The sequence below is a fragment of the Mirounga leonina genome, unplaced genomic scaffold (assembly GCF_011800145.1).
Source record: "Mirounga leonina isolate KUSES-001 unplaced genomic scaffold, KU_Mleo_1.0 Mir_83, whole genome shotgun sequence".
Taxonomy (NCBI): Eukaryota; Metazoa; Chordata; class Mammalia; order Carnivora; family Phocidae; genus Mirounga; species Mirounga leonina.
In genome coordinates, this window is record NW_023270826.1 from 2,939,500 (window position 1) to 2,953,762 (window position 14,263).

Consider the following 14,263-nt stretch of genomic DNA (forward strand, 5'->3'; position numbering starts at 1 on the left):
GTGAGTTTAGGTTATGTCAATTTTCCTGATGGTTCTGATTGAACTAATGACTTAGTCTGTAATTGACTAACCCTCTAAATCAATCAAAGCCAGGCTGTAATAAGTGAACTAAATTTAAGTCCTTAAACTGACGGTGGATGTGGAAAAATCTTTAAGTGTATGAAACAAGGCATACTTCATTTTACTAAAGGTAATATGAAACTAAAATTGAGAACTCAACAAAATCTTGAAAGCAAAAAATAACGATGGCAGGTGCTAATACGTTACATTGATTTTGCAAACGGGAGTCCATCAACCTCTAACAAAATGGTGTCAGAATTTAGAACACTGTAGACCAGAAATAGGAAGGTTTTTTCCGTAGTGGACCAAAAATATTTTTGTAAGTATTTTAGGCTTTGTATGCCACATGGTCCCTGCCTCAACTACTTAACTCTGCAGTTTACAGTGCAAAAGCAGCCATAGACAATATGTAAACAAATGTGTGTGGCTATGTTCCAATAAAACTTTATTCATGGACACCAAAATTTGAATTTCAAATAATTTTCACACGTCATGAAATACTCTTCTGTTTTTTTTTCAACCATTTAAAAATGCAAAAACCATTCTTAGCTCATAGGCCAAACAAGAAAAGGCGGTGTGCCAGATTTAGTCCAAACTGTAGTTTGTTGACACCTGCCTTCAACTACTAAAGCATGCGCTGTAAGAATAACTTGTGAATTTCAAGACACATCGAGAATGTCAGTGATTCATTCATTCTTCATTAAAGAGTAGCTATTGAACACAACACCTGTGCACTATACTTGACAAAAATGTTTACCCTGAGTTGAATAATGAAAACAACAACTGGACACATCCAGATTGTGGGTCATTCTATAAAACTGGCCTGGACTTTCCAGAAATGTCAGTTATGAAAGACCAAAGAAAGAAAGAATAAGAGTATAGGGAAACTGTTCAAAATTAAAAAGACACAAAAACTAAAAGCAATGCATGATTTTTGTTTGGATCTGGAATTAAAACAAACACAACTGCAAATGGACATTATTAGGGCATTTGGAGAAATCTGAATATAGATTTGATATAGATTATCAGATATTGTATCAATGTTACATTCTTTGGGTGTACTGTAGACTTGTAGAATAATACTTTTGTTCTTAGATGATGTAGGCTGAAGCATTTAGATGAAGTGTTAGGATCTGAAATTTAATTTCAAATGGTTCAACACAAAAGTGTGTGTGTGTGTGTATAGAGAGCGAGATGAAACTAATGGGGTAAAATATTAACAATATACAAATCTGATGAGTATGCAAATATTGTACTATTCATTCAGCTTTTATATAGGTCTGAAATTATTCAAAATAAAAATTGAAAAATGTATAGAAAGAAGTTGTAAATTTAGTTGGTTCAGGTAAAAGATTTGAAATATAAGAATTATACAACACTTGAAAAATCAGGTATTCATCAAAATTCTAAAATAATACTAAACTCATTTGGAGATTAAAATAATTTGACTCCTAAGAAATAGCTGGATTATTTCAGTGTGTTTTGATAGTTACATCTAATTTGTTCCCAGGAATTTTAGCATGGGTAAAACCTAAGCTGGATGAGCCTAACACAACAAAATCATCAAACTCAGATTCTCAAAAGCCCTGAATTTAGATTGTTTTGTTGTTGTGTAAGATGCATATTTATTCAGTGACCAGAAATCTGAAATTTTTTTCTGTAATTAAAATTTTCAGATACAAAAAACATTTCACTTCTAGTAGTCAGACCCAGATAATTCTGCATACTATTTTTGCTCATTAGGTTTTTGAAAATGTAGAGAAACTAGATGGAAAACAAATGGGTCATCATTTAATTTGGAGAGATCACTCTATTCAAGGACATGAAAGGCACTTTCACAAGAAAAACTGTAAACCCTTTGCAGGCAGAGACTATGTTCTAGTTGCCTTTGTATCTCTCATGCCAAACACAGTGCCTCACACAAGTAGCCACTCAATGAATATTTGTTGAATGACTGAATAAATGCATAAATAAATGGGGGGGCCCCTGCTTTATATGGAAACAGGTTAGGTTTGGATGTGATATAAGGAAAAGATTCAAGATGACTCCGGCACTAGACTGGGCCACTAAAGGACATGATGGATTATTTATTTATTTATTGAAATTTACAATAATAGAATAAACATATATCTTGAATATATTTTTAGAGAAAACCACTTAAATATTCAGATATTTTTCTACACATATGATGATAAAGACAGTTCCTCATTTTCAAGGATTCTGTCTGCTAACATTCACTCAGGTTGAAATGGATCTGAAAATCATGACAAGTGAAGGGCAGTTGAGGGAATGAAGAACAGAAATCACAGCAGCTGGGAGAAGACGAGTAACTGGCCTCAGTTATCTTCAAGGGTGCCATGAGAAAGAAGGGGTAAAAATACTCTGAGCAGCTCATCAGGACAGAACCAGAACTGGGAGCAAAATTAAAGGCAGTGGGAAGGGAGCATTATGTAGTTTTTAGCAACCAAAGAAAGTACCTTCTGACAAAGACACACACCCAACCATGGGACAGCTTGCCTTAACAAATAATGAATCACTCAGTGGAAGGTGTAGGCAGAGTTGGTGTGACCATTTTCAAAGATGACTGGGGAGGTGGTGCCCACACACAGCAAGAGATGGAAGCTATCCCATCCCTTCCAACCAGAAAAAGTACTGTTCAATATAAGTCATTTTACAAATTCAGTGTTAATATTAAGTAGGTAGTTAATAAACAAATATTTGTAATACCTCAAGGTCTTCAGTGAGCATATAACAGGTAAATGGAACGTCATGGTCAGTTTGTTCCAGTAGATGTAGACCTTGGCATTACCCAAGGAAAACTGAGGTTTTCTCAATATGTAAAATACTACCATACCTTAACAGAGATCCCAAATGCTCTTAGGTGTTTCAAAGACTCTAAGATTCGTTCTTTCTCTACATCTCGGGCCACTATCCCTGTGTCCTCTCTTATTTCAAGCCCAGCTAATTTTCTACAGCTGCCTCCTAATGAGCCATTTATCTCTAATCTCTTCCCCCGTAACCATCTTGACCATCACTCCTAGATGTCTGCCTAGAATTTCTTTTGAACTATTACTACCTATTCAAAAGCTCTAGAATGATTAATCAATTTAGAAATATGTACGGAAAAGATTAGAAGACACATAACAATACAAATAGTTATTAGAATGGTAAAATTATAGGCTAGTATATTTTAAACGTTCTTGGTGTTGTACTAATGTTCTAATGATAAATAAAATCAGGTGCAAAAGACTTTCCTTACTACCTGCCGTATTACATACAAAAGCTCCAACTTAACTTTTTAAAAAAGACTCCTCATTCAGTCTCCCCGTTTACCTTTGCCCACTATCCCTGCAATAAAACTTCACTCATTTTCTATTGTCTAACTTTCTGTTCCCTTCGAGCCCTTCTGTTCTGCCTTATCCCTCTTTGCTACTTCTGTCTTTGTGCCTCTTCTACCACTTTGCTCTCTTCTTTGCCTGCAGGACACTATATCTCATTTGTGTGTTCACCACATCCGTGTTGTAGGTAAGCCTCCTGAGGGCAGGGCCTTTGTCCATCTATGCATCTCCCACGTCTAGAATAGTCCTTGCAGATAAAATGTGTTAGTTAACTATCAGGTGAATGAATGATTGCATTACCTATTTTCCTAGTTGTTTATGTTTTAGTGTATGTCTCTCAAAATGAAAAGGTACATGGCACCCATACTGCCTAATTCAATACTTAAATTCAGTAAATTTTTATTGAATACCTACTGTGTATCAGGCACTTTAGTAGGTGTTAGGATATAAATTAAAAACTGCATTTAAGAAGAGCAATAAAGACCAGATGGAATATTTCTCAGCTAATTTCTTTTAACACAAAATAAATACACCTGAAATCTATAGTCTAAGTCAAAATAGTCAAATTTTCTAGACTTTACTATCATCTTTCTAGCAAACCCATTCAAAAGAATTACATAAAATAAATATGAGACTGACTAGGTAGCCTAAAGCCCAATATTAAACCATTAATGAGAAGTAGAAATAAAAAATCTAGGATAGGTTCTTATTGGCTTAGGGGAACTGGCATTTAATCATTTGTGTTCCAAGATCTTTATGGTGATCAGAAAGATTTTGAAAAGCACGTGTAGTTTAAGTAATTTTAAGCTTCTTATGCAATATCGATATTTTGGAAGCTACTACGTGTTACAGTTTTTCCAGAATCAGATGTAATAATTTGGTAAAGAACACAGGTAGAAGAGATCACTGATTTTCCTTTTCCCCCAATAAACTATGTTTATTATGCCAATTTTAATTACCATGCAATCTAATGGTTTAAGGCTTATATTTTCCACATCACTAGACATCATAAACATGAAAGCATTTTATACTGTCATTATACATCAATGTTTGTACTTGGTTATACATATATACAGAAATTATTCACACATCTTAACCTTGCTATTTCCTCCTTTCAAACCAACATAATTTTACCGTGAAAGCAGCTTTTTAATAAATGGTATAAGAAATACAGCAAGGCACACATTTTTAAAAAACTTTTTTCTCATTACCACCTCAAGAAGCATAAAAAACAAAAATGTTGTACATAATTTAACAGTAGAATGTCACCAGTTTATAATATACAACACCATATAGTTGTTTCTTGAAGTGCTGCATAGATAATTATTTTTAAAATAAAATAAATAAAATGGCGCTTTTAAAAGTTGCTTAATTTTGAAAGAAGGACCAGTGTTTCTTCTGTATGCTGCAATCAGAACAAATGTTGGCCTTTTAGGTAAACCTCTTTCAATAAACATAGGCATCATACCATAAAAAAAAAAAAATCCAGATTGAAACATGGACTTGGTCAAGTACCGGCAGGGGGTCATTCCAGACAGGTGAATGTAATGGACCATCGATTTGGTGGACTGCAGAACTTTAAAGAGTAGATGGGGAGGGAGGAGGCAAACGGAAAAGTCTCGCTGGAGAGGCGGGGTTGGTAGAGGTAGCTTGGGACAGGAATCCGTGGGAAAACGAGCAGCTTTGCCGAACTTCAAAGACAATCACCTAAAGAAAACCAGTGCACAATCCAGATCACAAGGCTCATGTGGACAAATCGCATTCGGAGGGAAGATTCATCTTGGGAGAGGTCAATGCAACAAATGGCAGTGACGTGATGAAACCACAGACTAGCCCAGGGTGGGATTAGGAAGCCAGCCCTGAGTTACAGCCAGGCTTATCTACAAGAAACAAAAAAGGGATAGGAAAAGGTATCAGAAATGTCTGTTTCATTTGTAGAACTGAGCTCTTTGAGGAAGCCTGCCATTTTGGAACTACCTGCTGATATGCTGAAATAAAAGGATACATAAAACATAGTGATTTTAATAGCCCAAGGTTCATATTACTGACAAAAATGTTTCAGAGTCAATTGAAAAATACATTTTTTTTAAAAAAAGACATGGTTTTAAAGAAAACAAAAAAAATCATCAAGTTTGACCTTTTCTCTGGATATCATCTACTCTTCTGCTTGTGAACTCAGTTTTGAACGCTCAGGATAGCTTCAAATCACTATGAAAATGTGAGGCGGTTGGTGCCAAGCAACACAGCCAGGTGGCCCCAGTGATTCACAGCCTGAGAACCTGGACCCTCAGGTGGTTTAACCTTTCCCTCAGGGACTGTGTGTGTGACAGTGGAACTGAACAATTCCACTATTATATAGCGGTGAAATATGCATAGCTTTGCTGTAATTCCAAATGTTTCAGCCCCTTGCCAGTGAAAGGATATAACCTGGGCTTCTAGCTTGAATATGAATGCATTTCATTTAAGGCCTAGACGTCCTGTGCAAGTAAGAATGACTCAATTATTTCTGTACATCTTGATGGCTCAGATACAAATTTGTTCCAAACTCAGTCAGTTCTGCCTATGTCTAAGGGGTTGAAAACAACAAGTTGAATGTGAAGAGCAGCTAAATTCCAGGGACAGGCAGTACAGGATGCAATTACTTTAGGTCTTCTGACCAGCTCTCAAATAAAGCAGGCGTTTGCTTGTCTGGGTTTAAACCCGAGTTCTGATGTCTGATGTCAGGTTGCTTTATTGTCTTTCTAGAACTAAATAATCTCATTCTCCATCTTTCTCTTTCTCTATAATCTTGTAACCTGTTTACAAGCCAGAAAAGCTTCAGCAAATGTGGTTTGGCTGAAGTCATAGGAAGTTGGGGAGAGAAGGCAGGTTCTCAAGAACAGGGAGAGATAGACAGGAAGAGATGGAACAAAATTTGGTACACTCAAATACTGCAGTAACTCAAAAACGAGCACGGTGCATTGTTCAAATGAGGACTTGACTCACTTGAAACATGGACACTGAGTAAGGAATCCTTAGATGAGGCAAAGCTGGTCTTACTAAATGCCAGTATTTAAATTCTCTCTGGCTAATCAATTCTTTCAACTTGGCCCACTTGGAAAGGGGCAGGCAAAACTGATTAAAGCACAGATCTGGGGTGTGTGTGTGTGTGTGTGTGTGTACGCGCGCGCACGCGATGGATGATGACCAATAAAATCTTTGTCATTTAGCATGGCAGAGCTAGTTATTTAGAAGTGCTGGAAAATTAAAAAACATTTCACATCCACCAGAACCTTGACTTACTAAAGTGATTTTAAAGGTAAATGTGATAAGATTACACTTGCATTGATTAGTGAAAAATTAATACACTATCACCAAGAGTAGTTTCTTAAACCTGCTTGGCCAGCTTTGGATCATATTAAACATTTTGTGTCAATCCAACTAAAACAGAATAAGAATTTATGTTGTATACATGAGAAATATTTGCTCTTAAAGTTTTCTCAGTTTGTAATGACTGAGTAGGAGCAATTTTACTGTGTATGCGTATACTTAAGCATGCAAAAATACAAGTAATTGCTGAAAATCTAAAATCTATGAGATACCAACAATCACATTTGCAGACCAATAAAACAGGAAAAGCAATGGAGCTTAAAAGTTCTGAAGGACACATATGCATCCTAAGTAAATACAGCCCCTCCAACACACACACACACACACACACACACACACACACCATACACAGTAAAACAAAACTGAAAACCAGAGTAAACCAAAAAGGAAAAAAAAAAAAAGTACACACTGGCTGCATGTGATGAGTTAAATTTTTATACCATAGGATTTATCCAGCCTGAAGTTTACGGTTAAATTATTCACCAAAGATCAGAGGCTTATGATGAGGATTATGAAGAAATAACTGTCAGAATACAGCAAAAAGATTAGTGCAAAGTACATCTCTTAGGCAGGTCCTAGGAGGCACTCCAGACATACATTATGTGCTTCCTCCAAATTAAGCAGAAATATCTGGGTCTATCCAGTTACCTTTCCTTTGATGTGATTTGCTATAACTGACCTCTCTATTTTGGTAGAAACATGGCACATAAATGAAAATAGTGAAAAGCACAGCAGTGTGCCTAGAAATCAGTGCAAATGCATCCTGCGTCAGACCATGTTTAAAACTTCAACAGTTTCAGTGGGTTTTTAATTAGAACAGTAAATGAAAAACCTCAAAACTTTTTTGGAAAAAATTCTTGGTATGGTTGCAGACTGTAGCTGGTGTTCCAAGTTGTAGCTCTTCCAGATGACATAACTTCATCATCTGAGAACTTATTTCTGGAAGAAAAAAAAAAAAGCCCAGCAAACTGAATGCAGTGTATTTTATTATTCTGATAGAGCACCCCAACTGATAGTTTTGAAATTGCTTTAAAAAGTAGAGCTTTTGGGTGCCTGGGAGGCTCAGTCAGTTCAGTGTTTGCATTTGGCTCAGGTCATGATCTGAGGGTCCTGGGATCAAGTCCTGCATCGGGACTCGAGAAGTCTCTGCTTTTCCCTCTGCCTCTGCCTCTCTCTCTCTCTCCCTCTCTTTCATGAATAAATAAATAAAAGCTTTAAAAAAATAAAAAGTAGAGCTTTTTTCCCCCTCTTTTGTATCTTGTAGGAAGAACAATGACAACAGTTAAGCTTTTATAGACATAAAGTCTCATATTTACCAAATAACTACTATGTATTCCTGATATTTAACACCAAAGGCATGTCAACTTTTGAGATTAAATAACTTACCCTGGTTGGTAGTATTTTAACAAAATGTAAATATCTATGCCCAGGTACCCAGTGCTAACGACGGGTGAAAAATTTAGGCATCCAGATATTTGGTGTGCGTGATACAGAAAAAACTGAATAGGACCAGTGAATATGGCTATTTAAATGGCCCTTGGCTGATCACAAGTCACTTGGGGGCGATGTGAGTTCTGCGGAAGTAAAATCTGGCTGCATCTCCCATTGCCTGAGATAGGGCCAGGAACCACCTCTTGGGGGCTCAACAAAATACTGCTGACTGGCAGCTGGGCTAGCTGATGGTTTTGCGTTGTCGTGCCTGTGAAATGTGAGGGCTTGCGCCGATCCAACAGCACAGCATGTTCACTTGCCCAAGTCCAAAGATGGAGCTGCTTATTGTTTACATTTCGATTCTCTAGCTATGTCATGGACAGAAGAAACTCCCAGAGTATCTAAAAGGGAAGGGTGCGGGACCCAGGGGCTTCATCCGTGCCAGCGCCTCTGGAGCTCCGGCCCTCAGCATGACCGCTGACTTGAGGGTCCCAGTCACACAGTATCATGCTCCGAGGGGTGTTGCTTTCAAGCCTTTATCCCTTTGCAGAAAACAAAAATCAGCCAGCCTCCACCAGCCCTTCTGCGGAGCTTGGATGAGCCAGCAGTATAATCGGTACTAATAGAACTTGTTTAGAAGCAGCTTATGGAATTGCAGTTCCTCTCCCTTAATGGTCAGCTCTACTGCATGCTGATGGAGAATGTGATTATAGGGTGGACATATTTCACAGAAAATACATTTCTCTCTCTCCTACTTTTGTTCTCACTTGCGGCCAATTGTAAATTGAGTCTGAAACATAGAAAATTAGTTGAGCTATATTAGTAAGTATGATGTCTTTCTTCAATTTTGCATACTGAGTTTATTTTTAGGGTATATATATGGTATATATTTCCCCCCTCCCCATTTCTAGCAGCTCTACACAGAATCACACATTTTAATGAGCTTAGGGCACAGGTGTTGCAGGAAAAAAAATAATGATGTTTGCCATTCATCTTTCAAATTAAATAATGTGTTTTTAAATAGTAACTTTTTTCATAATACATTATGGGAACAACATTTATCTGTCACATTTTAAAAGATGTATTTGTAATAAATGTAAATTACTTTTAGAAAATCAGTAATTAGGCTCATCAAAAAATAAACAATCTGCCACAAAAAAGATAATCTTTAGCATAGTTAAGTATAATAACTGTTATTTGAATAAGTTAACAAATTAGGGTAGATTGCTTCTGTAATTCATTTCCTATAGCACGAGTTTAGGTTACGGCATTAAGCTTCTGGAGTGGGGGGTGGAGATGGCATTCGGCACCTCACACTTGGGTGAAATACAACTCTCACATTCAAAAGCTCAAATTTTCTTCTTTAGACTTGATTGAGAAAGTATATTCATCACTGGGGCTTAGAAACGGAAAATAACAGAATTTTTGTGTCACTTTTCAAGCTATATCATCATCTCAGAATTATCAATCAATAGCTGTCTTATTAAATATGAAGAGTGGAATGACTTCCTTAAAAATTTTGATGGAAATCAGCCTGTCACCTTCAGGCAAAATTCAAAAATTCTGTTTTTATCAAAACGCCATTAACTTGTCATGTATTCTCTCTGCATTTGCTTTCTGGGCCTCTTCTCGGTCTGTGTGTGGATAAATAAGAGCCTCTTCTTTAACATCAACTTTCCCCTCCTGTTTGAATCCTCAGCCTTGGCCATGATTAGGAGCTGTGACAGCACAGCCTTCCACTGGGGAAGCAAATGTGATGATAGTTACATTAGACAGAAGCATAAAAGGAAGGCCCAGATCAGGAGATGCAGCTTTAGCCTATCATTGTTCATTTCCAGGCACTGGAGGGAGCGGGCAGCTCTGTGTGCAGGAAACTGAAGTGGGGCGCATTGTCACTATGCGTGCATTTTGATCAGAGGGTATAACTGCAATTGGGAGAACCTTTTTTCCTCCCTCACTGGAAGAATGTGAGGTCCTAAATTACTCAGCTACTTCCTCAAATTTTGTATCCTTCTTGCCAGAATGATGTCATAAGGATACTGTCACTAAAAATGTCACTTGTGCCGGTCTCTCTCCCTTTTGCCTCACAGTTACTTGCGTTGCTGGGAATGTTTCTTCCACCTAAATGTCTTATTCAGATAAATGTCTGCCGTGACCAGTCATTCTTTTTTTTTTTTTTTTTTTTTTTTGTGACCAGTCATTCTGACTAGTCTTCTCCCCTATCGTGGCACTGCTGACTCAAACTCATCATTGAAGTACATATGGATATATATGAAATTCATGTTAAAAATATATTAAGAATATATATTAAAACCTGAGGAGCATACATACCTTTCAATGAGATGATTTTCATGCGTGGAGAGGGTTGCATTCTACCTATGCATATTTTTATGTTGTTCTTCATGAAGATTTAGAAGATTTTCTTCACAGGTTAAAGTTTTGGGGTTGGGAAGCAATGCAGCCTTGTCTTTTGGCTGCTTTGCCTTCCAGGAGAGTTCTGGAACTCCAGGTTTGGCTGCAGCAGTGTTACGTTCTTCTGGCATTCCTGATTCACCTGTGTTTTCACTGCCCAGCCTTGAAGTGGTTAGCTCTGAGCTCTCCCCACAGATTGCAGCTTGGGGTAAACCATCCGCTTCCTTTCTGACGTCAGATTCTTCCTGATGGGGAGGACTCGCAAGAGCCACCATGCGTGCCTCCTCAGCTAAGAGAGAAGTATCGCTGGACTTAGGGGAGCCTGCTGCTGCTTGTTGGGGCACAGCAGCCTCGCCAGAAACGGCAGGTTCATTTGGAGGAGGGCCAGAGAGACAGGGCTCGTCTCCCTCCGGGTCGTCCTCAACACAGGCCTCAAAGAAGCATTCAGGGTCCTCCTTGTCTTCTAAGCCAGAGTCGGTAATGTCCAGTGGCAATGGAGTGTTGCTCTTTTCTTCCACGTAACTGGTGACCTCGCCACAATCACTGTCATGAGAGGAGAGAGATAAGTAGGAATAAAAGTCCCCTTTTCTCAGCTGGATGGGCCGGTGAGAATGTTCCAACACCTTCTCCTTGATCTGACTTAACGAGGCAGGAGCAGCTGCCTCATTTTCAGGTTGAGACTTACTTTTTAGGGCCGTTGAAGCCATGTCGATGATTTCCTTAACAAAGTCGTGTACGGAACAATCCTCAGCATCTTTTTGATGGAAAACATCTGGCTCACAGTCACAACAGGAAATGTTGTCACTGACAGAAACATTCTCCTCTATTTCATTTTGTTCAAGTGCTAGGCAGCAACGAGCGGATTTTCCAACCACACTTGGTGCATCATTAGATGAAGATTTCAGTATATCAGAATCCTGTCTGTTGATAACTCTGGTTTCTGAAGGCAGCTCTGGGCAAGACTTCTCAGTGGCAGTAGAAGCAGTTGTTGAATTTTCAAAATGGTGGTGGCTTTGACATTTCTTTGGACGATGTCTAACAGTCTGGGGAACAAATTCATTTCCAGCAATATTTGCATCATCTGAGCTATCCATAAATACTTTACGCTTACAATGCTCACTGTCTGAATTCTTCTTCCCCGTTGTACCAAGATTTTCTGGTTCCTTCAAAATCCCATTCTGTTTGTCTTTCTGCCTTTCTGGAGTGCTTTCAATATTGCCATTTTCCATGTCAGCCACATATGGGTCTTTATTAACTTTGAAAATATTTTTCTTATTCTCACCCTTCATCCCTAACTCATGGGTGTGGGATAAACTCTTACCATTTCCATTACTTTCAGAGAGACATTTTATGGAGCTGTTTAGTAGAGCCTCAATGTTCAGGGTATCAGAGGGATTGGTCATCTCACTACTACTTACATCCTTACTGCCCTTTATTTCATCACTGAGATTGCACCTTCTCTTATCTTTTGTCAAGGAAAACTTTGGTCTGATCCACGTCTGCAGTTCATTCTTTATATAGTCCAGCCCTGACATCAAGTTGCATTCTTCATAAATTTCATCATCTGTTGCAATACTGGAGTCGTCATCCTCATCTTTGATGCATAGCTCTTCTTCTGTCAAGGTGAGGGTAGAGCTAGAAAGGAGGTCACTGTCATCTTCATCATCAGTGCAAGCAGAGGTGCAAGAGACATTAACAATCATGCTGACATTGACGTCGCTTTCATCAGCCACCGACCGAGTCAGGCGCTTCCTGAATGATGCATTTGATTCCGGGATCTTGTTCTTGTGTAATACAATATCCTCTGAGCAAAGAGAGAGCTCATCACTGCTGCTAAGTTCTGTAAGAGACGCTGGCGAGTCTTCATTGATAGAAGATGCTATGTCCAATGATAGCTGGCCAGTAAAGGACATCTTTTGGGAACTGCTTTGGAGAGTCATATCAGAAACACTCCGCTTTATCTTTTGCTCCGAAGGGCTCTGGATATTCTCCAAACGATTCAGGAGATCTAGTGTCCTTTTACTCAGTTCACCAACTGAGCCACTGCTCACGCTTATGTCCCCAGAGCTGTGACAGCTAAAAAGATCCTCATTGCTTTTATAGGATGTCAACCAACTTTCTAAGGAAGTGCTTCGCTGGAGGCTGTCACCACCATTTTTAAGGATGCCCAATCCAAATAAATCACCCCCTGGAGAAAGGGACTCGATAGATGAACTGTGGGATAACAGGGAGAGCTGTCTGCCATTCTGCATGCCAGTGAATGTCTTCTCTACATCACTACTTTTATACGAATTTCGATCCATTTCATGGGATGCACTTGCCAAAAGCCTTTCATGGGGAGGTGCATCTGGTTGTAACTCTGTAGCCTGATGTTTAGATTTGCAGGACTTTTTATCAAAATAAAAACCATGAAACAGGGGATCCTCCACATGTGCTTTTTCACTTTGTGACTGTTTCATTATCATTGGTAATTTGAGTTTTGAGCCTTGGAGGTAAGAGTAATCATAAAACGTAAACACATCATGTTTTCCTTGTAATTCTTCTCCCAAACAATCAGGGGTATATTTGGTAACACTGTTTAAATCTCCAACTTTTCCATTTACACAACCCACTGGTGAAATGGATGACTGAGAGCTATTTGGAAGCTTAATGTGTTCCTCCTCATCTTTAAATTTTTGCTTTAACGCGTTAACAGCATCTCCCATTTGTGGGTCCAGGTGTTCAGTTTCAGGGTTACTTGGGGACCCATCTACCGCATTGAGCAAGCACATTTCAGAGTTGGTAGTGGTTTCAGTGTCTCCTTCACTCATGATTCCACTCTCACTGCCTGAATTCTGGCTCACGTCACCTCTATGGCACGGGCAAGGCTTTACCAAATTGGAACCTCCTACAAGGTCCGGCAAAGATTTGGTGGATGAAAATGAAGAGTCTTTACTGAGACTCTTCGTTAAAACACTAGGCTGTGTCACGCTGGTGAACTTTGGGTGGTTTTTCAGAAATGGCATGTGGTTGTCCTCATACAGTTCAACATTGTGGAGGCTGTAGACTTGGTAAATGTGTGGACTGGAGGGGGCAGTGATACTCGAGGCATACTGAGATCCCGCATGGTCACCTGCCTCTTCTTCATAACTGGGGTCCTCGCTACCTATCTCTTCAAGCTTTAAGGAAGGCATGACAGGTTGGGGTTCTTGATCAAGGTCATTTGAGTCTTCATTCAAACTAATTAACTTGTTACTTATGTCAGTTTCATCCCATTCCAGGGCATCCTCATTTGTCCCATTTAGATCCATCAAGCCAGGATCAATCACATTCAAAGTCTCCTGTGTAGGAGGAAGGGGAAAAAAAAAGAAGAATTAGGGAATAGGAGCATGAACATTTCGTCCATTCAAAATCTCTTGGAAGAGTCAGGAAAGAAATTTGCCCCCAAGCATGGATTTGAAAGATAGCATAATTATCAGCTCTATTCTTCTCTGGAATAGCATCCAAAGTTATTGAAATGGGTTTTTCTATCAATAGTAATTTGTCACTGAAGGCAATAATGTAGATTAAAATGTAAGATTATTACAGTCAAGTTGTAATTTTTGGAATTAATGATTTCCTATTGATTCTTCTACATTTTTAACCTGGGATTGGGTGAAGATAAAACTGTCAGG

At 38.7% G+C, this 14,263-nt stretch overlaps 1 protein-coding gene across 1 annotated transcript in view; it reads right to left on the minus strand.

Annotated features, from left to right (window-relative positions):
• Positions 1–2,114: 2,114 nt before the first annotated feature.
• Positions 2,115–14,263, minus strand: part of LOC118002845 (A-kinase anchor protein 6-like) — a 286,400-nt gene continuing 274,251 nt past the window's right edge. Inside the window, exons 12-13 of the mRNA XM_034993450.1 lie at positions 10,530–13,930; positions 2,115–5,278 (exon numbers count right to left, since the gene is read on the minus strand). Of these exons, the coding sequence (XP_034849341.1) occupies positions 10,571–13,930 (3,360 nt within the window). The 3' untranslated portion in view covers positions 2,115–5,278; positions 10,530–10,570. The remainder of the gene's footprint in view (positions 5,279–10,529; positions 13,931–14,263) is intronic.